Source organism: Neolamprologus multifasciatus, chromosome 5 (genome assembly GCF_963576455.1).
Source record: "Neolamprologus multifasciatus chromosome 5, fNeoMul1.2, whole genome shotgun sequence".
Taxonomy (NCBI): Eukaryota; Metazoa; Chordata; class Actinopteri; order Cichliformes; family Cichlidae; genus Neolamprologus; species Neolamprologus multifasciatus.
Window position 1 is genome coordinate 30850317 of NC_140443.1, and position 27149 is coordinate 30877465.

The following is a 27149-nucleotide window of genomic DNA, read 5'->3' on the forward strand; positions in this document are numbered from 1 at the left end:
TCTCTAAACACATCAAACAGTGTAAATTACTGTGGTAAACTGGTGTAGACTGTTTCTTTGTGTTTCACAATAGAAAAGCTGGCAGACAGTGTGAACAAAGCAAAGTGAATCATGGAGGAGAAAAAACAGGCAGACACTCACTTTGCTTTGCTTCATGTCCAGGTAGAACTGGTGCTGACTGATGGCCATCACCCAGATGGTTTTAATTAGTGAATGGCTGGCATACCACGTGTGAATAACCAGGCCAGACTGTCCAAAGGTTCGCTTGGTCACTGTTCTACTGTAGAAGATAAGATAGACATCCAATACGTGCTGTATTGCAGATACAATCTGTTTAATTGCTTAAATTCGAGTGCCTATAATATGTTCATTTAAAGATTCCTCATTTTATTTTGGGTGTGTACCTAAAGCCCAGTGTGCCCCAAATAGTCCCAGGAAATATAAGCCAAACCAATGCTGGTCTAAGATCTGTTGGCTGGTATCAACAGTATGAATCTGGTATGTATCCAGAAAAGACTACTCGTCACATCATCCCATAAAGCACAAGGTTTTCATCAACTTGTTTTTCATGTATTTATATTACAAAAATATATTACAAAGGAATGACAGTAAAAAATAAGTTTAGCAAGTTTAGCTTCCACTATAGCACAAGGAGAAAAAACAGTAACCCACAGCCAATTCTTATTTATTGTTTTCAAATCAATCTTTAAGTCATTTTTGATTGTCCCTCAGTATTACGGTGTTCACTTAGCTCTGGCCTGTGGGCAAATGATCAAATGCTTACGTCAGCCACATTAGCTCGCAGCATAGTGCAACTACAGACTCTCCTATTCTTGTGAGGACACTGTCATCAAAAACTAATCCACCGGGTGCTCAGTTTCTCAGAGAGCATTAGAAACTCCTAAAAGTCTGCTCTTACTGGCAGCAAAAGAACATGCTTTTTTGTGGATGAAACATTTTAAAGACCTAGCAGACACAGCTCTAGCAAGTTGGCAAAAATGGAGAATGCGAGGCAGTCATTCTATGCTTAAAGGCGTGCCAAACTAGCTGCTAGCTAGTTAACCTGATTACAGAGAGATAACATGGATAACACATTTATATGGGTACATAAAGGAAGTAAGGGCTCAAGTGTCAACAAAGCATTTCAAGTAGTTCAGCAACAGTGTTTGTTATCCAACTACAGAACCCGTTACATACATAACAGCTATATAACAAAGGAGGAATAATTTTAAATCTGAAGCTGTCTGTTAGGTTTAATAATGGCTTTAACTGCTGGAAGTGGCACATTAAAGCTTGTGTTAAGGGCAGAGGACCTATAACAACCTTAGAATAATAAACAGCCACTGAGCAGCAGGAAAAGACTCATTTAACAGACATGTTAAAAGGCTTTAACAAGGTGTCCTAAATGGGCCAGTGGCTGCAGATGACCTTCACAGTGTGTAAGGTGCAGGATAAGGAAGCAAGAGCAGTTGCTAAAATGGGAACACTTCAGAATACAAGAAAAGCAGCTATTAGGTTAAGTGAAGATAAAGTAAGTGGGTTTGTCTTCTGACCTGTGTGGGTCGTTCACTTCCACTGAAAACTTCTTCTCACGGAAATACAAATTCTCCAACCGCTTCCACTGAAACAACTGCAGAGACACAGAGAGGGTTCGGCGGAAAGGAGGGGAAGGGACAGACAGATTACACATCACTGAGCACACATCAGCCAACACAACACTATAGAAATATGGATTGACATTACATGAACAACAACAACAAAAAAAAGCTTTCCATACAAGAGGAATCAATACCACCAAAAGATACTAAGCAGAGAGGTGGGTAGATTCAGCCACAGCAGCCTGCCTGTGAACACGGTTTATAACGTATACAAAATAACTGCTCAAGTCATGAATGGGATTCAATGGGCCAGCCAGTCAGGTGTAAGTTCAGGCTAACAAAAGAGTAATTATGAAGCTGCTGCAACTGCAGGAACAAAACTGTGCCAGGCAGCAAGCCAGCTTTTCATTTCTCTTTGTTGAAGAGAACAGACACGACTTCTCTGTGTCAGAAGAAACATCTGTTCTACCGATACTGAAACAACTCAAACAGATTTAAAGTTTTTGTTGCCTTTCAAGAACTCTTCTCTGCTCACGTACAGGAAAAAACATAATAATAAGACCAAAACAATGGGGCTGCCAGTGTTCATAGAAACTGCTTTACCTGATACCAACTCACAAGACAAGGACTGAAACGCCAGTTTCAACCATTGTACAAAAACGTATATATATACACACACACACATGCTTTTCGGGATAAGAATCCAGTTCCATTTCCAGAGTTTATTCTCAGTAAAACAAGTACAGCACATCACAGCAGTGACAGACACAATGCTTTACACATTACAGAAAGCACAGCACACTAACAATCTAGAGAAGAGCACAAAGATACTAAAACATGCCAACTTAAAGATTATTTAAATCAGCCTGACAGGTAACTAGTGGACACCACAACATGGCTTACCGTGAACGTTGTATCTGTGCTTATCAAATCTCTGAGGAATTCTCTGGACTTGTATTGAATCCTTTGACTTTCCCACAGGGCTTGAGCTTCTTCGAACAATACTCTCTCTTGTCTGTTGTGAAGCCAGATAGGTGTTGCAAGAGTTTTGGTTGAGATAGCCACTCCCCCCCTCCTTAACCCCAACCCCTCCTCCACCTCTCTCTCCTCCTACGATAGCAGGGACACCTCGTGCAGCCTCCAGTGCTTAGTACTGCTCTGCACTCTCTTTTTCTCCCTTCTCTTCTACGCAGCTCTCTTCCTTTTTGGTCAAACCAGATAAGCAGGTTGTACACAACTATTTGATGAACCAGATATTTCACCTTTGCTCTGCTTACTGTCACTCACAGACATTTAAATGCCCCACACTAAATGTGGGAAGTGTTCTGCCGCCCTTACTGTAAACAGAAGACAGAGCACTGCCATGTATAATAATCCACTACAACCATCTCCCCCACCAAGAAAACATGCTGGCAATAAGTAACTTTGGGCTAATAATTAATAGCAGTGGCTTTCTTTGCCATTGTGAGAGCAAGTGAGCACACATCATGGCCCCACAACCTGAGCCTACAATACTGAAACTGTACATAAATGCTTAGTTCAAACAGGGTATTCCAGCATGGCAGATCATTCCACTAAATACTGCACTCCTAGCAGCTGGTAGGCACATTTTCTTGTGGAGGTCTTCACAAAAATTACCACTGTCTAGTCACCACCATTTAGCATCAATCACACAGTAACAACTGATACTTGTGTTGGCTCACTCATTCTGCTACAGAAACTCCACACCTGTGTGCCAGCGCATAATAAAACTCTGAGGCGGCTTCTGGAAGAACCAATGTTCGAAAAAATGTTAGAGATGTGACACACCTCAAACTCGGCAATCACGAGACCTCTCAAAGAGGAAACAGTCCATGAAATCACCCAGATCACATTTAGAGAAAGCAGAATCAGTTTGCTAAAACCAGAAAACTAACCGGAATTAACAGCACACAAAAATTTTCTGCCTTCATTTTCTGTCATCTTCTTTGTTTTTGCCAAATGTGTCATTACAGGTGGAAGTGTGCCAGAAATGCCTGTGGTTTCAGATGGGATCAGGCTGTTCTCATGGAGACACACCCACAAGCACAAGGACCCCCAGGGCCACAAGTCCTAAAAATCATACATGGATTTTAAAAAGGAGCCCTGACTCACATGCCAATACAGAAAAAGATCTGCCACACCCATCACAGAGTACGTCACATACCAAGCTCTACTTGAACACTGTACATTTCCACGGCATGACACAACATGACACACAGCTCAAAGTTGTGATAAGTTGATAAAAATGTAGCTCCCGGAACAAAAAACATCCTGTTTTATTTCATAACAGGAGTGAGGTGAGTTGAGTGAAAATAGGAAAAAAAAAACAAAAAAACAAAAACACACACCATAGAAAAGAAGTTTGTTCAGTTTTTATTTTTCTTGAACAGAGAGTGAGAACACTTTTATACCCCCAGCTGACACTGTCTCGTAATGACCTGAAGACTGGTTTTGGTTCTGCTGGCTCATCGTACGTGTGGACCAGCATGCGGTCCCATTACATGAAGGGAGAGAGCCCAAGTGACGCAGAGAGAGAGACTGACTCCTGGTTTAATTTAAGAAGAAATTAAATGTCGACTTGCCATCTGCCTGAGTCCCAGAAACAGTTGTGGCACTCCAGTTTTGCTCCATATTAAAGCATCACAGGCTTCCTAATTACAATTCTGCATCTTTTTCCTCCCATTCCACATTCAGATCTTTGGGATACATAATCAGTGGGTGTTATCTACATGCTTATATACAGTTCCATTATGTATGCATGATGGAAGCGGGAGAGTATTCACTTTACTAAATATGTCACTTTTCTAAAGCACAGCAGGGAAAGGGGCCTTTTCAGTTTCAGGGTATTCAGTTAAAAGTGATCAAAGTGGGGTGTGTGGAAAGAAGATAATATTGGGTTAAGCTATCATTGCTGCTTTCTAATTTTACTAGACTTATACAATCAAAAAATAAAAAAGCGGCACTGAGCAAATGTTTTGTCCTCTTTAAATCAGCACTACAACAATGGCAGCAAGTACTAATTTTCTGTTATCTATTTAATGAAAAACTGTTCAAAGCAACATTGTTGTGAAGGGAAAATGTTCACACAGAATTGAAAATTACATTTAAAACTGCCGTGATGGTCAACTGACCTCCCCTTAATACTAAAATCCAGCACCTCACCCACATCCACAGATAACTGTTTTGTTTTGTTTGATCAATTGTGTTCCCTCTGAGACACACACACACATAATTACCATAATGAATGTAGCATGCTGAGAGGGGATGGGCAGGAGGCAAGGAGGGATGGGATGGGTGGAATACAAGGGCTATGAACTAAGACAAGAATACTACCCGGATATAGAGACCTCCCTTCAAGGTAAAGGAAAATGAGGGAAACCGAGACTTCTAATTACCAGCAAGAACAACAAAAAGAGTTATTAAGAAGAAAAAAAGCCACATTCCGCCCCCCAACAGGAAACTCTTATGAAGTTTTTATGCTCCTGCCCTGAGTAGAAGACTTAGAAAAGGCAGTCTTGCTTTGGATGAACATTTCCAACATCCCAAAATACAAATTCTACCTATCCACTTGGCTGTCGAGGAGAAAACTCTGGTCCCAAAGCTTTCCTGCTTCCCTGGAGCACCATAATTACCTCTCCTATAGGACTGCTGGGAGAGCCACGCTGTGCGTCTGCCCTTTAATGCCTTGCCTCAGTACTGCACACCCTGCTATGTCAACAGGTTCATACTGTATAAAAGCAGCTATGATGAGACTAAAGAAAGAGGCCAGCGAAAATGCCTGGGTAGAACATTATTAAATGACACCTCCCAGACAAAGGAGACAACAATCACGGACACAGCTACACATTAAGAACGTTTGCCCTATAAGCAGGGAATCTTTAAACTGCAATGGATACTATACAAACTACATTATTACCAGAGTGATGTTTTAAGACACACACCACTACAAATTCAGTACAAGTTATAAGTATAATTTTAAAGCCACTAATCTTATATAACTGGAGTAAGCTACAAATTATAGAAAAAACTGCTTTGCAAGAGCTGTTATTTTTATTTACTTTAATAACACACTGGCCTGGTGATACATTTTTAGAATTAATCAAAAAAGGACTATGACACACTATTTTTTCAAAGTGTAGGTCTTTGTGTATTTTACCACTTAAACTTAGCAAGCAGATTTTATAATCCATACCACTCTGCATTCCACCCCTGCTAATACTGGTCCATACTGTATTTACTCCTGCAGCCTTGAAAGCACTACGCACATACTGACACTCCAAAATATTTCCCCCCCTATCTGTGTTCCTCTTTCTCCTGACTGGCATGGGAACCAGAGTCTTAATTACACCTATTTACAGTCTGGATGGATCATTAACCAGCCAGCAAGAAACACATGAGTTGAAGCAGAGTTTTCATCAGACAAAGCCTTTCAATGACCCTCAATGCATCATACTTCCACAAACTTAAGAGCTTTCAACTTTACATTCGATGAGTGACTTGATCAAGTATTAAATGGCACTTGTAAGAAAGCCAGGTCTATTTATAAAGCCCACACCCTAAGCTAGTCTGAGTAACTTTACAAACCAAACAAAAGCAACAAACAAGTAAAACAAGTAAATTATAAATAGGAACGCAGATCCAAACCAAAATTTAACATATCCCTTTTTTAGTCCAGGCTCTGTGTCTCCATAAAGTTTCATGCAATTTGGCAAAGTAGATTCATCTAACAGATGAATGCAGTACAAGTATACCTTCACCAAAGACAGGACAAGAGAAAGAAGAGCAACTGTGGCAAATACAGCAGCTATAACGAGAAGTCAACCCACCTGTCGAGGTTTCAGCTTATCCTGCCAATCGTACTGGCCAATGCCTTTATAGCTGACTCCCAGCCACCACGGTATTCCTTGCTTGTCCTGCAGGAAAGCACACACATGCAAATAAACCACACTTTCACTCCTTAAAGGTAACTTTATTGGTGTGTCTAAAAAAAAAGAAAGAGGCCTGTTACCAAAGTAATTACCCTGTTAGGCTCACAACAATTGCAACTCAAGAAGAGATCAAATACATTTAAGCTCTTAAAACTTCAACACTGCTGTTTGATCTCCTCACACACCTTGATTTAATTAGGTTTGGTAAGGGGAAAAAACTGTGCATGAATGTAAGAAAGTGAGAAAAGCTGAATGGATAGATTGCTGTCTTAGCTGAATCAAAAAGCTCACATTTCAACCATCATGGGGGAAAAAAGTAGGAATAGGGGTTAGATTGATGCGTTTAGATTAGATGTAGACGTAAGCTTGTTTTAATGTTAAGCTACTGTATGACACAGGGCACTGCCATTACCTTCACTGGGTAATAATGGACTCCATATGTTGGCAGGGACTCCACCAGGGCCAGATACCTTCAGTGAAAGAGGAACAGGTTAACAGGAATTCAGCCACTTACACTTCATCACTGTCATCTGGCTGCTGTAATACAACAGACTGAGTGGGATTTAAGCTACAGCCATTGAGAAGCCACAATCATTTGAAGTGGCAACCTGATCGATTTGTTTCAGGGCTGTGACAGAGTCCATTGATCAGTTCAAGGGCAGAAATCATCGGAGTGTAAATGACCCAGGGTTGCACAGAATTACAGTCCTGGGAAAAACAGTGCAGGGCTGACACTCTCCCAAGACTGGCTGGCAAACTGCCCACTCTAAGAGCACCTCCTCTAATTAATGACACATTCTGGCATGGTGACAGTCACCTCTTAAAACAACAGCCACCACAGAGCAGACATGTTAAGTTAAAGAGTAAGACCTGACGTAGAAGCTGCTGTAATGCAGAAGAGAAGTTCAGCCTTAAATCATTTTTAGTCTCTCTCTCACTCTCTCTCTCTCTCTCTCTCACACACACACACACACACACACACACACACACACACACACACACACACACACACACACACACACACACACACACACACACACGTTGTTTTCATGACTTACTGAACAATGGCTTGCCCTCTGGTCAGTCCTATCAGCTTCTTGTAATGTTCAATCACTTTTTCCTCACTGTAAATGGATAGATAAAACATTTAATGAATAATCCATCAAGTGTAGCATATTGAAGCCACAGAGGGATTGCTGTGCGAGGGCCATTTCTCCGACACACTTTCTGACTGCTCATGCAGAAAATGCAGTCTGCCCTACTGGCTTGCTAATGGCTCTCGTCTACCTCTCCTGCAAACGCCTCACATTTACATCCCATTGTAATCATTTCTTAACAGCCACACTGCAAACATACTGAAACTTAACACACAGAGAAAGCGAGAACGACAGACGTGTACATGTGGTCACCCAAGCACCATAACAATGTAATTTTACAATAAGATATTGAACTGCTGTATCAACTTCAGAAACTGTAGCAGCCTCAGATGACCAAGATAAGCAAGAGCAAAGTGGATTGAAGAGGCAGACAGTGATCTTTCAGACAGTCTGTGGCTGTCAGCACCTCCCAGTGCTCTCCAGGACTAATGAGCAAACGTAATTAACACGACCCAGACGCTAATGAGTCACCCTGTCAGAGGAAAAAGCTTCTGACAATAAGAGACTAGGTCTGCATTCAACCTTGACACCTAAAAAAGCTCATCAGAAGAGTTAACTGCTGGGTTCAACCAGGCGTTGCTGACCAGTGAGCAGATTTGTTAGAGTTGTGAAGAAAGGGGCTGTGGTGTTGGCTGAAACCTAAGTTTCTTTGGTGCTAATCCAAAACAACTTAATCATTCATTATCCTCGTGCATTTTGTGGTTTTCTCAGACCACAAGATCTCAGATATCTTACCAGTAATTGAGAGACGGGTGTTCCCTTAATACTCTGGTGGGCAGGACTGGTAGCTGTTTCAGGTCTAATGTAGCAGTTTCAGCACTGGAGTGGGGAAAAAAAATTCTGTTAATTTACAGTGACAGAAAAAAGTTATTGTGCTATCCTTTATTGCTGGCAGTGTGACAGTAAAGCACCAAAACTGCACCGATTATTGCCTGTCAACACACAATAGTGTACAAGACTTCCTATGCATGGGAATCGTGCTTAGAAGTCCAAAGTATCCTGTTTTGGCCTTAAAGTAAGTGGCCTGTGCCAGAATTAGGGATGGGTATCGTTTAGGTTTTATCTGATACCGGTGCCAAACCGGTACTTTTGAAACGGTGCCGGTGCTTAAACGGTGCCCAAACCGGTGCTTAAAGAATGGAAAACACAAAATTGGTCCAAAAACCTCTCATGTTCAGCTGTTTTTTTGTAAAAAGATAACAATGTTAGCCTTTTCTGCAGCTATGGGGCATATATGGTATCACTCTTGGCTGGAAGCAGTGCTTAAACAATGGAAAAAACACAAACTTTGTCCAAAAACCTCTCATGTTTAGCTGTTTTCCACTTTTTCTTCGGTCATTTTAGCCTTTTTGGCCAGGGTGAAGGGAGTATCTGCCATCAAACAAGAAGACAGCCGCATGTAGCTATGATGGTGTTTGCTAGTTCACGTTACATGCATTAATTTAATAACGTGGTTAGCTTACTCAACGTAAATTACACACGAACAACATTAAGCTACTCACGCAGAGAAGAACGGCTGCTGCTGCCATCATCATTTCTGCTACACTGGCAGGGCTAGGTTCATCGGATTTAAAGTGTGACCTCCTTTGACAGTATCAGCTTAAAGCACTTGTTGCAGGCTGCTGAGTTTGCATCTTTTGCTGTGAAGTACAGCCAGACTTTTGACCGCTTTGCCTTGGGCATTTTTAATCTGTAGCTCTGCTCTAAAAGAACGTACGTACCTGGACCCGCCTACTATCCTCGAAACGTAAAATGATTGGCTAGAATCTAAAGTGTATCATTCCATACCAGTTGGTGGCGGTAATGCACCTTTCAGTTGTTTGCCAACCGCCAATAGAAATGTAAGGAAGAAGAAAGTGTATCACAGCTCAGGAAAAAAAAGCACCGAAATAAAGCACCGAAATGCGCGCTGCTTTTCGGTCTGGTTACTACCGTTTATGTCAGAACCGGTGCCATGATGGCACCGGATACCGGTACCCATCCCTAGCCAGAATGTTGACCATGAGTAAAGCAAATTTCAGTGTTTACGCAAAAATCTCAACCCAAAGTCTAAAAATGTGTCGAGAACATTTCTCCACATGTTCAGACTTTCACAGTGTGTTTTGGATTTCTATCTTAAGGCATGGCAGCAATAACTCACCCTTGTAGATCTTTAGAAAAGGTGCACTGTCAGGATATTGTTTTCATCTTTCTTATCTGAGGTAGAAAGAGTATAATGTCCCGCCAAGACAAAACTTGGGCTTTATTCATGTCTTGCCAGACTTAATTTGCACAGCACATGCAGAGCTTTTAAGTCACAAAGGGCTTGGAGAAAAATAATCTCTTAAAAAATATCAAAGCCGTTCTATGCAGGTTCTCTGCAGTAAGCCACTTCAGTTATGTAATTTACTGCATGTAAATAATAGTATATCGATTCCTCTTTACGGGTAAGCCAAAGAAGGGGTGCTCTCATGCACAAACCAACCAACTGTTGTAATCACTTTATCTGTACAGAACTGTGGTGTTACTGACTGTCAAGGTCTCTGATACTGAACTATGAGTCACTACAGCCTCTTGTAGATGGGAGCACTGGGTCTACAGTTTCTGTCAGACAAAAACGGCTCAGGCTTGGCGGGCCAGTCCACTGGAGACCTGAACAAAAGCCATTCACAAGCACTTGGCAGCCTCTGCCTGTGTTGAAAAGTACTGTATGGGCCAGTCCTATTACAAAACAATCCATGTCTTCTCAGACAGGCCTATAATATGTAGATCACACCATATTTAATATAAAGCTATTAGAACATCCTCAGCTCTTGTGCTATCTAACTAAATTACAATAACCTTGAAAATAAGTATTGAATGACTTTAAGATCATAACCATTTAACCTCAAGCTGACTTTGTGGTCATCACTTTAGCTCATCTTCTACAGAGAGTAATTGAATCAAACGGTAAGACGGAACCCTAACAATCCAGCTATGCGAACCTGCTCCCTAAACCAAAGGAAAAGAGTGAACCACCACAAGGACAGAGGCTCCTGACTCATTCTCCCCTGTAGTTACCTCTCCTAGGTTCACTAGGTTTTGCTGCCACGGCACTTAGCTGTGTGTTTGATGGCATACATTTTATGGGGAGCTGGGGCCTGGTGTTGTCGAGGTGATCTACTCTGCAGCCGCACTGCCGTGTCAGCAATCTGGAATTCATTACTATGTCTGTTATCTTCCCGCAGAATGCAGCGTGGGGGCAATTCCTACACCCAGTGCAGCCCAACCCGGAGCAGCCTACCCAGTGTGGGAGCGATAATGCTCATGTGTCAGCTGTTCCACAGGGCTGAGACATGGCGACTTTGGAAGGGAGCACAATGAGAGAGCTGGTTGCTGTGAATCGACCACTAACTACAGGGTACACCTGCAAATAGAACTGAAGACCAAAACTGTCTGGGTGTAATGCCGGTTTATGCGCCGCACATTTTGAACTAAACAGACACTCAAGTTAACTCGAAATCATCAACAGATGAATAGACAAATGTCTGAAGATTACGTTTGAAGGTAATTACAATCACGCAAAAGAAAGAAAAAAATCCCCAGCCGCTCTTAAAACTGTAAGGCATAATTAAAGCCATCAATCAGTTCAGTGATTTCCAATGCTTCCACCAAACCCCAGAGAACTGCTGAAACTTGTTGCTGTGAATTATACCTGCAGGTGCGGAGAGGACAGCAATAAAGTGTGAATCAGTATGCAATACTGCACAGGAAAAGGAATTCTAACACAGAACACAATGGGAGACCTGATGGTGCATTAATTCAAATCACAGCAGGGGGCCAGCCCACACCAAAACAAAAGCATGACTACAGTGAGTCCTCCTGACGCCAAGTTGTCTGCAATTGGACAGTGGGTCTGGCTCATCCCTCTTAAGGCAGCTGTGTCTGTATGCGGAGGGCTCCCTGACTCCTCCGCAGCTAATCTTTACTGCTCCAGGACCCTTCGCTGATACAGTATATGGGAGGCACATTCATATGCTTCCTGAGGGGATTTACTTGGCCTATTCTCTCACAGGAGTAGAAATAAAGGAGATCACTGACAGGGATGAGAAATACTTCCACAGAGAAGTGGGGGATGCACCAGGACAATAATAGTGGTAGATAAATGGGATGGGGGTGCTATGATCAAGTCAGACAAGGAAAAAAGTATTTTGCCACTGAGGGAAATCCATTCTATTTAATAATGTGTAAAGTAAACAAAATCTATTGTGTTTTACAGCCTAAAATCTAGCAACCACAATGCAAGTAGATATCCCTGCAAATACAGACTAACAAAACTCCCAAAAAACTAAAACAGAACTGTTTGATTTGGAAACTTCCCATCACCCTCTCTGATTCTTCCAGATTTGTTGGCCGGTTTTCTTTTATTGTGCTTTCAGAGTCAGGGCAAAGTACAGCCCATCCCTACACCCACATGAACTGAAAGTTCAAACAGTAAAGTGCATGTTACACTTTAAGGATATAACAAGCCTGAAATCAAAACACAAGAGGAATAAATCTGCATTGAAGCTATAATAAATGGTAATTAATATTTATCAAGTCAGTCGCGCTTGTAAGAAAATGGAACAAGTTAATGAGCACAAGCAGATGCAGCCAAGTTGTGTTTTTCCATTTTTTCTGCAGGAGAACAAAGGCAAAGGTTTGACAAGAGGTTGAACTGCATTTTCAGCATTGCATATATATCGCCATTCAAACAACACAAGCGCACTCGCCTTACAAAGCACAAATCTTTGTTTCTGCACAATGGACAGAGAGGCCTTTAGAGGCAAAGCAAAGAGACAACACATGCAGGTTCAGGCTGCTTCAAGCTGCTTGCTCATTCAATCAGACAGGCCAGTGTTTACTAGTGGCAGCAAATGTCCTTCACTTCTATGACTGGAGGGGGAAAAAAACAAAAAAAAACAAACAAAAAACTCCACACACTTTATCACTAGGCAGGCTTCTGAGAGCAAGTTGACTATGAAAGCATTATCACAACTAGTGAACAGATTATTGAGCTCTGGAACAGAATCTCCCACTAGTGTCATCGACCCAATTGTGTACACTACGTCCCATGTTTGTACATGTGTCATTCAGGCCATGTTTGTCAGGGTACGTGACATTTATTAAGAGATGACGCCATCACTACATGCCAAACAGTAAATCTGTAAAGTGTTCCACATGTTTAGAGCATAAACACATTGCATCATTGCATATGCATACGCAAAGGCAGGAATTAATAGTAAATCTGTCTTTGAAAGCACTATGTGGATAATGCCAAGCCACATGAGGTTCAGGTAAATGCCACAACAACAAACAGAAAAAAAAGAAAAGCAAAAGAAAATTATTAACTCAGATAAGTCCACCATAATATAAAATCTGAGCCAGCAAGTTGTACATTAACAGACAGCCATCGTTTAAACAAACAGAACTGACCAATGAACTTGGCAAACTCTGCTTCCTTTATAGATGACAGGAACAAATACTTTATAGATTATACAAAGCCTGCATTCAAGTGCAGAACTTAACTTATAAAATGTGTATGGAAATCCGTTTATCCAATACATCAAAACATCTTTCTAAATTTCAACAGATAGTACTGTTTTGAATGAAAATCAACTTGATGTAATAAAGACCTTTGAACCAGGCAATATTTCAAGGGGTTCTTACCTGCTGTAATCTCCTTTGGCCTCCTAAAAATGGGAAAACAAAGAAATTAGTGAAAATATTGCTAGAAAAGTCAAGACTTAATAAACTGTGCTAGCAGCTAACATTACCGCAGAGGTCAGTCACTACAAAGGCAACATTACATAGTAAACATCAACACGTTTAATTTAGAATTTCATTCATTTCAATAGCTAATAGCTAAAAGCAAGCATGTAGTCGAAGCATAAGGTGATTTTAGACGTCACTGTTGATATAAAAAGGCACAGTTTGGTTAACAACAGCTCCGACTGTAGCCCCCCCACCCCCTCAAGAGACAACTATTTTCAAATGTTGCGAGCCCACCGAGCGTCGTCGTTTGGGCTGAGTGACAACACTTTAGCCTGGAAAGGCTGCGACAAACTCTTTCTTACCTGCAATGCGAACGCGGCTAACTTGAACACATTTTCACTCTCCACTTCAATGGTCTCCTGTTGTTAAAAAAAAAAGAAGAAGAAAAAAAATTGGCAAGGGTATTTAAAAAGACAATGTGTAGCCCGTTTGAAACACTTGACTTGAGAGAAAAACCTTCCCGTCCCGTACCTCGGTCCCACCGTTACCGACTGAACCACTCTCGCAAAGTCAACCCCGTGTTACAAAAAAAAAACTGCCCGTGAAGAGGATTTAACATGTTTTTCAGTCCCCGAATTATCCTGTCGTTTACTCTAAAACGTAACGCACACACCGGAGTGCAGAGAGAGCCTGGGTTAATGCCCTGACTGAAGTTGCTGCCCCTTCGGCAAAGTGGTACGGTCCGAAAGCAGGTTCAACAGTCTGCGTCTCCCATGGAGATCAGTCTGCTCTCCCCGCGAAAAGAAAAAACGGCAACCGCAACGTTTGATCACGTGCTGCCTTCATGTGCTCCTCGTATACCCCACGTTCCCCTGTCCTCTTTTAGCAAATTTGCGCAGAACTTCACACATTTAACAGTTTATTTCAAAATGATTAAACATAATCAAACACCAGTATCTATTAACGTTTACTAACTCTTGTCAGCAAGTAGCACAATAATTTTGCTTAATTTTTTATATATAAACAATTTAACTAAAATACAAAGGGAAAGTGACTCCGGAGCTCTGAGTTTTTCATTTCTGCGTTGAAACCTTTTGTTCTGTTTGAATGTACCCTAAACATTAACATTCGACTTTGATAACACCGTTAGTAAATTAGAACAACACAAGGTGGTTTCCAATTGCCACTGAAAGCAGCATTCTGCTCTTGAGCGGTGGTAGAGGGACTACTAAGAGATATAACAGTATATTATGAATAAATATTACGTAGGCACAACAATTCAGTGTAAAGAACCACAAGCAAAGGAAATCAGCGCACAGCAGGCTATGTGAAGTTGTTACATCTGAAGCAAAATGATGGGGATTTGTGATTTGTCATGCTAAAACAATAGGAAATCAAAATGGGCAATATTAATTCTGTAGAAAAGATTGTGCATGTTTTATTTTTAAAATGTGCATCATGTAGATTTTTTTCTTAACATTTACTCAAAATTAAATTACCCTGAGCTGTTATGCATCTTCCCATAATGCAATCAGCTATTGTGTGCAATTTATTAAAATGCCAGTTTTGGATACCCTCATACAAAATATATAAAATTTTTGTTTTTTTTATATATTTTGCTTCAGATGTAACAACTTTACATAGCCTGCTGTGAGCTGATTTTCTATGCTCATATATATTATATAAAACACATTTTGCTCGCAAACACTTACATTAAACACTAGAGATTTAGCATTTAGGAAGAACAGCTCCACTGTTGTGTTCTCTTTCAAGAGGGTGATTTTCTCGATGTAAAACCTGTGAAAAGTTTATTTTGGGTCAGTAAGGCTTACTAGAAACAGATTGCCAGTGCAAGTCAGCCAGTGTTTGAGCATTAAGCACATCATCATGTTCAATACAGTAATGCTGTTTGGAAGACATACAGCTGGATTTAAACCATGTTCCATTACTGCCACCTGCTGGTCATGACGAAACAGTGGATGTTGCTTCAAAACGGGGCTCTCATTATTATAGTGTGTAGAACAATAAGACATGATAGGCTGATGCTTCCAGTAAAACACTCACTCACCTCACAAGGAACTTGAGCTCCAAAGGCCCTGAAGTCTTGGAGAAGTAATGATCGAGGACTTTACGATCTAGCTGGAGCCAGTTACTCTGGCCACTGAGCAGGGATAAATTGCAAAAGGAAAAAAAGAAAATCATGTTTGCAATACAGCTATTTTTCATTTATTTCCCTTTTATTGTTAAAGTAAATTTTCCTCAAGTGCACTTTTGCATTAAAGTGTACACATTTGGAAATGTACTTACGTGTCATCTATGAAGCACAATCCAAAGTACTCTTTCTCCTTCAGGTTAAAATGTGACGCTACCAGATCTAGCAGTTCACGGGACAAAAGCTTGGGCTGTAAAGTTTTAAATAATATGCAGGAGCTCAGTTTAAACTACTATTTTTTTTTTTAAACATAAAACACCATAAATACAATGTGAAATAAATTAAAAGGGGGACGTACCTGAACCAGCAGCTCCAGCTTGCGGTCATCAAGGAGGTGAACTTGGCACAGGCGGCCCTCTGTCATCTAGAGGGGAGAAACAAAGACAACTCCTGTAAAACAACACCAGAACACCTCACTGTCTCCACATCCACCTGTGCGTCTCAGCTGTGCCTCCACTGTTTCAGGCCCTCTTCAGTGTCACGATTGGCTTTGTGATGAAGGAGTGAATAGGTAAGAAAATCCACAAGCTAAGCACCCATTTGGGACCCACGCTCCCAAAGATCAAAGTCTTCACAAGATCATTCTCTTTACATGTCTGAAAACTATTGTTTAAAAGTCCACTGGCAACACTTTGGCCACAGGTCTGTCTGCTTTTTATAAGGCCACAGTGAATCTCAGAAAAAGAGTTGGAGATTCTTTTGCCGCCAGACAGGATCCCATATCCTGTCTGCTGGTGTGTCCTTTTCACCCACATATCCTTCCTCTGCATCAACACTAGTCCTATGAAAACGTTTAAGATGTCGTCATCCCACTTTTTCCTCTGCTGTAAAGAAAGAGCAGTGAAAGACAATGATGTCCTCCTCCAGAGTTTAATTGAATTCCCAGTCTATTGTTTATGATGAATGGTTTGTAAGACTCATTATGTTGCAGTCAGCAGAACTGTCTTTCACTGCAGAGCACCGTAAACATTATTGTCTTGTGATAACTTATAATTTAATTTTTTAATTCAGCGTGTTGAGCTGCCACCAACACTTTGATCTGGTTCTGATCATTTGAGATGTGCACACTCCAAGTGCCATTAATACAGAAAAGGGATTTCTATGTAGCACTGAGGAATGCAGCGACACTGCTATATTTATTTCCTTGTGTTAACATATATTATTCCTTGCTAGTGGAGGTATCGGTCTGTTACAATGTACTATGAACACACTTGATATTTGCAGGCTTTATTCAAACACTCCTGTCTGTAGAGTAGCTGCATATAAGGCTGCCATGAGCAGCTGCTAGCTTAGCTTGGCATGATGATGGGAAACAATGGGAAGCAGCTAGCTTGGTACTGTCAAAAGGAAGTTCAACTACAAGCACAGCTGAAACACTGACATGGTTCAATGTTGTTTCATCTTTCAAAAACTTCATTCCCTCTTAGTTTGACCTGCTCAAAGTGGTTTTTGTAATATCATGTAGTAGATTGAGCCTGTGAAACACACTAGAGGGAAGAAGCGCCAGCAAACACAATCAGGTGATCATTTAGTTAAGATGTAATAGGCCCCAGCTGCTGTGTGCTTGCCATGACACACTGAGCATTTCTTCATCATTGGAACTCTCGACGTGTTTATACAACACTATGCTATTTCATCTTTTATTTTGAAAGTCTGGCTTTCTCGCACAGTGTCCTTTGTTCTGCCTTCCTCCACTCACCCCCAACAAGTCGCAGGACATGACTGCCCCTCCCTGAGCCTGGTTCTGCTGGAGGTTTCTTCCTGTTAAAATTTAGTTTTTTCTTCACATTGTCTCCAAGTGCTTGCTCATAGGGGGTTGTCTGATTGTTGGGGTTTTTTTCTCGGTCATTGCAGGGTCTTTACCCTACTTGAGGTGACAACTTTTGGGATTTGGTGCTTTATAAAGGAAATTGGGTTGAGCTGAACAATGTTTTTAATGCAATAACAGTGTCTTTATGAGATGGGCAACTTAGTTCAGTTAGCAGTACTTTCCTACTATCTGATCTCAGCAACACTAGGCAAACCCGTAATGTCAAGATCTGCTAACTGCATGTTAACTGGATGCTGCTTTCTGCCAACAAATGTATTCAGGTTACCTTTTATTTCTCTAACTTCAGCTACCCCCCCCCCCCCCCCCCAAAAAAAAAAAACAAAAACAAAAAAAAACAAAACAAAAAAACAAAAAAACATGACATTCGGCTAGTTGGCTTCTTTGGAGATAACTGAGGGAGACCACAGGCAGGGATGACGTCTTCTGGCACTGTGTTAACCTTAAGTGTACTAGGACATATCGTTCTCAGCACCACAACAGAGCAGTCATTTCACTTTTATACAGCACAGGCTGCTTTTCCAAGCTGCTGTTTTTCAACCCCCAAAACCTCAGTGAGACTTACGCTTCCAGAGACAGCTGGATGTGTGTGTTCGGTTGTGTGTACAGTCATGCTAACTTTTTATTGTGCCATAATTTTGCTGAAAGTTGTAAAGTTCCAGATTTTAAAACGACCTCCTCTGTCTACTGTGCACGTGTCCAAAGGTTTAAGCCTCTGAATCTCTGCCAAAGACAAACATAAAGAATCACAGCAGCTCGACTGTATGAGAAACACATCTTTGGCAGCTTTGTTGTGGTCTGCCCATTATGTGGTTCTCTTTTCATACTTCTTTGTGTCTTGCTCTCTTTTGTCTTGTGTCTCCTGGGCTTTCTTGTCTGTGTCTGTCAGTGTTTCTTTCTTATCTTTTCGTGTGCATCATGTCACGTTTTTACTCCCGCTTTTTGTTGTTGTTGGGGTTTTTTTTCTAGCCTTGTTATTGTCACATGCCTCTTGATTGTGTTGACCAGAGTCTCATTAATTCCCTGTGTATTTAGACTCCTGTCCTCCCTTTGTTAGTCATCAGTTTATCTGTTTACTGGCCACCTGTACGGTTGCCTTTCCGATTTGGTGTTGTGCTGTTTGATCTGCTGGTTTATGTTTGAACTGTGTCTTGCAACAGTTTTGGTAAGTCGTATTAAAGCTGATATTGTTATATTACCTGTTAGCCACATTTTTGCATTCAGGACTCTCCTGAACTCCACACATAACAAGATTTGCCTCAATAAGAATTATAGTAGATGACAGTAATGTCCATTGTTTAAACAGGGATTAATCACTATAGCAACCCTTTTATGAGTTGTTGTTGCTGTCCAAGCCACAGTCCTTCCAAAAGCCTATCTATCAATGCTGTATTGTTGTAAGCCGGGGACATCAAAACAGAAAGAAAGGGACAAAGGTCTTTAGATAATGGTCCGATTTTAAACTCACAGCCAGTCGTTAAAGTGAGCTCACTATCTAAAACTGTGTGGGACACAAAGCCTCTCATCCATAAGTTTTTACTCTCCGTGTCAATGTTTAATTATTTGTTAAAAGTGTCTATAACGGTATCCTGTCCTCCATAAAATAATGTGCACAGCAGAAACATGGTCTTGTATCGTTCTTTATGATGACTAAAATCAGGTTATCAACTCACTAAATTAACCCATGGTTTCCCAATCTAGTTATCAGTTCATTCAAATAATACAGGCTGTATTGACATGGATAAGTAGTGGTTATACAAAGGAAAACAAAATTCTAATATTATAAATATATGAAGAGGTTAAACAAATAATACAGACTGAAAGCTACACAGACAGGCCCACCTTGATGCTTCAGAGATTAATTCTAGGAAACAAACTTTTCAGTGACATAGAGGAATGCTTACATTTAATTGTTGTATTATGTGCATTTTGGGGGTTGAGGAAGTCAATTTCAAGTACTATGAAAATGAAAATAGCGCTGCTTTAAAATTAAAGGGATGTGAGTCATACCTGTCTTTTTTCAGAACTCCTTTTCAAAGAAGTCAGTGTCAGGTTTTCTGTTTGCTCTTTCAAAGACACAAATGAACTTTACCTTCACATGATAGCATGCAGGGAAAGAGCAAAACCTGAGAGAGAAACCCGAGTCTGCCCAGATGACGTCCATAAAAGTAAGATACGTAAACCACGCAGACAGCGCTCAGGTGTTCCAGGAACCACGCATTTCAAAGAAAACTTTGGAAGTGCCCCTTGTTACCCGGACGCCGAGATCAAACGGCCGGTCACGCTGCTTTCCAAATGATTACCACGTGTCCTGGGAGAGGGACCCTTGTTAAAAAACAGACTTTGTGACTCAGCATGAGGCAGCCTGTGCCTCCTCACGTTCACACAAATAAACGCATGCATGCACTAATGAGCCAGATGAGGAAAAAGCACTGACTCACTTCAGTCAGAGGAAAGTTTGGCCATAAAAATCCAATACAGTAATTAATCACAAGTGCTGCCCAGGCAGCTAGTAAAATCAGCTTTATCTGACTTCCTCCCACTTGAGATATTTACACTAATGCCCTCATACCTGGTAGCATTTCCCAATCCTGAACCAGGCTTCTAGGAAGCGTCTGCATGGCATCAGCCCACGATTGTACCAGCTCCTCAGTGTCTGATGCGCCAGGCTCCAGACGAGCTGGCTACCCGATGCCACCAGATCCTCCATCCCACGTATGATACGCACAGCCATGTCTGAATGCTCTTTCTCTCCGCTGGCCACCTTTCTTTCTTCTTCTACTGGTGACACCTTGCACCTTCAGAATGAGTAGAAGAGCTGATCTGCGGACCACTTTGTTTTGCTTGAGAGCAACAAGCTTAAATGGAGCACTCACTCCAGCACACACAAACACACACACACAGACACACACACTAGTCTACTATGTCTCCCCCAGCTGATGTAATGTCAGTGAGAGTCGGCGCTCTGGAGAGGCTGGAGCAGAGCAGTGTGCCTCCGGCTTGGTCCTGGGCCCCGGTCCAAAACACTGCCTCACAGAGTGCAGGGGAGGGCAGGACAGAACCACAAAGCCCCTGCTGCAAAGGCTCCATCTCCCACCACATAAACACACTTGTATACTAATACAACTTACATGTGAACAAACCTCAGCTGGCCACTCTGAAGTCACACATTCGTTCATCTGTGGCTCACAGTAGTATAATGTTGAATTTTTTTTTTTTTTTTTTTTTTGAGGGGGGGATTGTGCAAAAGCGAATGACTACATCTCTCGCATTACTTTTTTATTTCAGCATTTATTTCAGTTTCATTGTCTGAGAAAGGGTGTGGGAATGGTCCGTCACTTTGTCTGGGATGTGGGGAGCAATTTCCTGAGGAGTCCAGACATTCCCACCCACTATATTCTGCAGAAGCACTAAAAATAATTGGTCCTGTTTGGATCAGCATGGCTGGCAAAACTGACGAGGCAAAACTAAAAGTGATACCGTCTGGGGAAAATCAGTTGGGAGGGCTCTGATGCAAACACGCCTTGTTTCTTCCTTTCATACGGCTGTAAATAATAGGTGAACTTCACACGTGAGCTGAACACCTGAGTCAGACCTACAACTTGGAGAAGGTTGAGCAAAAACAGCACGAAAGGAGAGATGGGAGAGTGCTGCGGCTCACATGGAAGCAATATCCGGATGTTTGTTTATGTGATCCCAATTTCTGAGAAATTTAAAAGTGGCCGCAGACAACAAGGTGCCGTTTCAATGCACGTGATCAATGTAACCGTCTGCTACATCTGCAATGACAACACAGAAGAAGGGTGGAGACAGAGGTGAGAGAAGGAGCCTATTAGTGAAAATTGTGTATTATTAATTACCAATAAAAAAAAGCAGGGCAGGAAGTGAAGGTTTGTGTGTAAACAAACACAACCTTAGCACCCATCAGGAGCCGCCATGTATCTAAAATGCATTGTGTGCTATGCATGCACCGTCTCTGTGCAGGAAGTGCAGAGGCTACTGTCTGTTTTAGCTCCCTTCCTACTTCATTTAAGTCAGCTGTTTTCAGATTGGCAGCCCCTGGCAAAAAAAAGATTGGTAATGTGCCATCACTGTACCGAACAGCATGCCAGGGATACACTTTCATTTGCTTGCATTCATTTTAAAATCATATCAAAATGCAAACAAGCGTCCAGAAAGGATTAAATACATGTGATGTTGTAATCCATCTCACTTGAATCAGATGGATCTACTTCTAAGTGAAAGGATTCACTGTCCTAAATGTAAAGTTGCAGCTAACTATAACAAACACGGACAGGCGTGCAAAGCCACAGCTGCCTGGAGGGCAGCGGGCGAGAGAGCCAAACATATGGTGGACACTGTTGCTGCTGTTGAACACACATGTGTTTGCCATGTGTGCAAAGGAGGCTGATGTGTTCTGGTCCACATCACTCTGAAACACGAACAGGGGCTTATGCATCTGTGGCACACATTTCTGCCATGTAAACATCTTGACTTTCCACTTAGAGCATGTCACATAAACTGCCTGGTTAATAAGCATTTAAACTGCCTGAAAACAATTTCTTGCATTAAAAAAAAAAAGATCACTCTTTGATTCTAGCAAATTTAAATGAACCCATTTAGAAGTGGGTACATTCATTATGTAGAGTGAACAATAAATTAGCTAGGTACACTATAGACATGCAGATGCTGTCTTTAAGACACACAGTTTTACTCTCTATACCAAGTCTCAAAGAGGAACTAACTGATATTAACTTTTCCAGATAAAAGTTAATATCAGCCGTTGCGTAGATACATATTTAGAATATCTATCTGATACTCTGTGACTCTGTGTGATCTGTAAGTAATGTTAAATCTTAAAATAACTGCTTTTTTGGGCAGATGCAGTACTGTATACACCTTGTGACAACTACTCAAATACTAAATCTCATATTGAATAGTCATTCAGTCTCTAACTCTTAGAGGGGATGTGTGGCTAATTAGCACATAATTGCTCCATTATGTTCCCGAGTTACTTGCATTTTGGGCTCTGTGGTGTCGACCAATCGTGACTAATGGCGCATCTTCTGCTTTTTGTGTCTGCAAACTCATGAGCACAAACCAAAATTGTAAAGATGGGTGCCATTAATCTAAATGAGCTTGAAGCTTAAAATTAACATAAAAAGACAACAAAACCAGCTTTGATCTCTGCATGCCTGAAATAGGTTTCTTTGTCTCCTGGTGATCAGTGACACACTCATTCTAACTTCTGAAATCTCACACAAAACAAGCTTGCAAGTACAAATTTGTCCACTAATTTCAAGGTAAAGTGATTACTCGACAGCTAAATAAATGCTTTCACAGAGAGAATTTATCACCTGTGTTCCCTCTTATCGTCCACTGTCACAGCAGCCGTAAATACCATGAGGTCACGGCATGGTCCGTCACCCCCTCTGATGTCACTTTTGTGTCACTCTGAATTAGTCATGTGCTTTCACAAGGCTGTGCTCACTTAAAGGCTCATTCTTTTCCAGCTGCTGTTGTACTTCACCTCGGACAGACGATCATTGTTGCGGACGCTGCAATGCACCTTTATTGCCAGCAGATGGGGTAACAGGGTGTCAGACAACCCTTGGGGGCAAATGGAGGCAATCCTTTTGTGGTAAATTATTCTGTCTGGAGGGTCTTTTCCTCATGCTTTTTTTTTTTTTTTTTTTTTGCCAATGTCACGCCATTTCTCCTCACACAAAGCTCTTATTTCACTTGTGACATGTGGATTGAAAATGTAATAAGAGTACAGACAGGCAAGTTGTTACAATTTAGCCAAATTCTATCCCTGAAGCTTCGTGTTAATAGGCTTGAATCTGTAGAGAATACAAGGCAGGGCATGACAGGGGGAGCCACGCTGCCAAGATCATCACGGTTTCTTGTCCCGGGGCTCTTTTCAACATGGGATGGCAATTACCGTGTACAGTAAGTGGTAGATTAATAGTCTAAACGGGGTAGGCCTCCCGGTGAACAGAACAGAGCCGGAGCAGGGCAGGGAAACAGCTGTCACCCACACACGCCTGCAGCTGACGAGCTTTGCCACATACAGAGACTGCAGCTGACACACTGAATGGAAGACATTTTGGACAGTACGCTTGACACACACACACAAACATACGCAGGTCGACACACAAACATACGCAGGTCGGCACTCTCACTTACAGTACCGTCTCCTCACAGGACACTACCCACACACACTTATCACGCTTCCCGACTGTCAGTTGCAGTTAGAAATTTAGCAGGTGGACACAGCTGTCTGAGATCATGACACCCGATCAGAGCATCATCTGTAATCATACATCACAGATGAACAAATGTGGAACATAAAACATTAAAAAGGCCATCTTTGGTCATGCATAGTCTATGTCCTACTTTTTAAAGGGCTTTAATAGTGCAAGCATGGCTATGCTGAATATCAGATGTTATGCATCTTGTGTGTTCTCACTGTTGTTAACCTTCCCCTGACGCATGGCTTGAAATCAATAAATCAGAAAGAACTAATCCTTTAAAGACAAAAGCTTTCAGATTTGACAACCAAGGCAGCGTAAGTGAGAGATTACTATTATGCATCTTGACTGAAATTGTGGTTTAAGAAACCACAAGACATCTTAATTACAGCCAATTAACACTGTGCGATAGAGCTCCATTTGGCAATCATTGGTGCGACAGAAAAGCTTTGCGTGTGTGTGTGTGTGTGTCTGTTTGGGCAGTGTGGGGGGTGGAAAAAGAAAGAAAGACGGGAAAAAGAGACAAGGGCCTGGGGCTTCAGGCTGCCACCATGCACCTATCGGCTTTTGGGTTGTGACTAGGGATTTGGGGCCAGCTCCTCTTGCTGTACAGGATGGCCCTTAGGGGCACGCTGGAGGCCACAGGCCATGACAAACCATGTGTGTGAATAACCCAGATGCTATGAAGAGGAGGAGGTCAGGAGCTGGGGGAAGGGTGCAAGGGGGCTAGAGGCCACAATATGAGTCAACAGCCCAACACTGACTGCCATGAAAAAATGTTGCCTCAAGGGACTGCGGGTGCACAGATTTGCCCAGGCATTTCTTAGAAGAAGCATAAAGAGCCAGTGTCAGAAGTTTTCAATATCATATCCAAGTGACGAAAAACATGAATGGCCACTGTGCACATCACCACAGGCATCCCAGTGAAACAAAGAGGGACGGAGCAGAGGGTGGGGGGAGGGGAGGAGACACTATCAGTCTGTAATGAGCCTTGAGGCCATGCACGGGGTGAAGTTATTGAGAGGGTATTATGATCTAAATCTGTATTATGATCTGAAACACTAAGAACTGTTTTGCAAATACAAAAAACTGAAATATGATGCTTTGGAACCCTACGAAATCAGAAGTCACGAGTGAATTTAAAGAGAAATACAGCTGTTAGTCAGCTGTCAATCAGTTACTTTTGGACAATTTAAAAAGATGGCTCTGGGAAAATTATGACACAACTCATAGAAATTTCATACACTTTACAGACAATTATTTGCAAATATTTAAAACAGCTCACCAGCTGGCTGAAAAATGCATTTCAATCTTTGCTCCGCAGTCATTTATATCTGAGACCCAGCACACTGACTAGGCTGGATACAGCATAACAGGGAGAGCTAGGTTGCAAGGAGAAGGTGGGTTGCCAAGCAGCTTGCAGAAGTACAGCAGCTGTCGGTGCCCTATATAAGAAATTTCCCAGAGGAATTTATAGAATTATGTCAGCAGATGTGATCTGCTGGTACTGTGGCTGAGCCTGCCTGCATTAATGCTACTCTTAGTATCTGTGGTTACATTATTTGTGGATGTTCAATTTGATTCCTAATGTTGCTTCTTAATCTGATTTTCACCCCGGGTAAGTGATCTGATACTCTGATGTATTGGCAGGTTTTCATCCGATAACAGAAATTGTGCCTTTAACACACGTAAAGTTATCGACACTAGAAATTCCTTTGAGTCTTCCCGTTCCCATCTGTTAAATCAAAACATTTCCGTTCTGAAGTGTCTAAATCCATTTTGTGGCCACGGTTCGCGATTAGTAGAGACCTGGCAGATGATATCTGCATCTGTACATGTGAGTTCCTCTGGCTTATCATTCCCAATCCAATTTAGTAACTAGATAATGAGATCAGTGATATGGCCTTATCTGGCCATATAACACATGTCTGAGAAACCACAACAGATGTGCAGCTGTGAAGTGCACATGTCTACCCCCCTGTCCTGCGCAGGCACACTGCAGAACCCGTGAGACTCACGGAGACATTACTTTAAAGTAAAGACTTAGGGGAAGTCTTATGGGAATACTGTACTGTCAGTATTAAGCCACCAATATGGTAGAATACCTCTATTTTTATCCTGTCAAATGAATACAAGCGCTCTCAGCGGGCCGAGAGCTCCCAAAGGTGCTGGCATTGTCAGAGCAATTTCATGAGGTGCCTTGATTTGAAGTGGAGTTGAGTTCATTGCGAGTCAAATGGGGATTTATATGTGCATGGAGTTTGTAGTGCAAAGAGCCTAAATATAAAAAAACCCAGGGCATCTGTTCCTGCTTTACTGCTGCAAGTATGTCTAATTCAATACTTTTACTGTTTTTATGGTCACAAATTCTGAAACAGCTGCTACACAGCAGATGGAAAACATGTCTCATTGCTTTTCAATATTTTATTGACTTGAAAACACACCACATGAGAGCAAATTAAAATTTTAACTGTAAATATTCTTAGGAGTTGCCATGAAGACAGAAAAAGTGCTCAAAGCACAGACAAAGAACCCAGTTCTTGTGGTAAAGAAACACACAAGCGTCCAAAAATTGAGATTAGGAAGAGAGATGAGGCAGTAGCTGAAAAATATAGTCCACTAGGCTGCATTGCAAAGCACAAAGCTGAACCAATCCGTATTTGCATTTTGAAACTGGTTTAAATGACTCTTTGGTTAAAAAAAGAGGTCATAAAACAAACAAACCACCTGCCTCTGTGTTAAATTTGAGAATGTCTTAAGTTCATCGTTTTGCTTTTACAGCTTGAAAGTCCTCACTTGCTGCTCTCCTTTTGTGTATTTGCAGCTTCCAAAAAACAACTTTGCCAAAAAAATCAGAGAGACCCACAGGACAGAATGACAGACTGACCAAGATGCCAACAACAGCAAAAAACATCAGATGAAGTGAGTGAAGCAGGCGGAGACCTAAACTGAGCTAAAACCAGAGAGACCATTAAGTATGACATGTAACCGTTTTTGTGGCCAGCGAGCAAGAAGCAAGAAGAAAACAACACGAAGGGCATCAAAGCAGAAATATTAACAGGATCTGAGTCTTTCTGAACTCAAATTTTGTGGCTTGACTGAAAATGATAAAGACAACATGCAAAAGTTGTCAGCAAAGTGCAAATCATTGGTGGCCAGTCACCTTTTGAATTGAAATAACTTGTGAGTTGTAATATTAATATTGATAAAAGTAATAAAGGCAGAAAATGTTGCAAATGTTTGAATTTTTTTCTTTATGACATGAAATCAGGGTTGTTACCTGAATAAAAAGCACAATACTTTTCAATACCAAAATTCTGAAAACACAGTGGTATATTATTAATATTGTTTTTTTGTTTGTCTCTTATTGCAGCGTTTCTACCAGGGAAGCAATTCTTCTGGAACTGAAGGAAGCTGCATACGGCCAGAGGTTAAACAG

General features: G+C 41.5%; 1 protein-coding gene across 6 annotated transcripts in view; it reads right to left on the reverse strand.

Moving 5' to 3' along the window:
- frmd4ba (FERM domain containing 4Ba) overlaps positions 1-27149 on the reverse strand; it is a 47170-nt gene that overhangs the window by 9032 nt on the left and 10989 nt on the right. For 2 of the 6 annotated variants that reach the window (XM_085159613.1, XM_085159612.1), the window contains exons 1-13: positions 20029-27138; positions 15927-15992; positions 15724-15818; positions 15485-15577; positions 15129-15213; positions 13779-13835; positions 13372-13394; positions 8440-8523; positions 7606-7671; positions 6960-7017; positions 6446-6532; positions 1554-1630; positions 142-280 (exon numbers count right to left, since the gene is read on the reverse strand). In XM_085159613.1, coding sequence (XP_085015739.1) covers positions 142-280; positions 1554-1630; positions 6446-6532; positions 6960-7017; positions 7606-7671; positions 8440-8523; positions 13372-13394; positions 13779-13835; positions 15129-15213; positions 15485-15577; positions 15724-15818; positions 15927-15992; positions 20029-20190 — 1092 coding nt within the window. In that variant the 5' untranslated portion in view covers positions 20191-27138. Of the gene's footprint in view, positions 1-141; positions 281-1553; positions 1631-6445; positions 6533-6959; positions 7018-7605; positions 7672-8439; positions 8524-13371; positions 13395-13778; positions 13836-15128; positions 15214-15484; positions 15578-15723; positions 15819-15926; positions 15993-20028; positions 27140-27149 lie in introns of those variants that run through there. The other 4 variants (XM_085159614.1, XM_085159615.1, XM_085159616.1 and 1 more) reach the window with 4 other exon arrangements.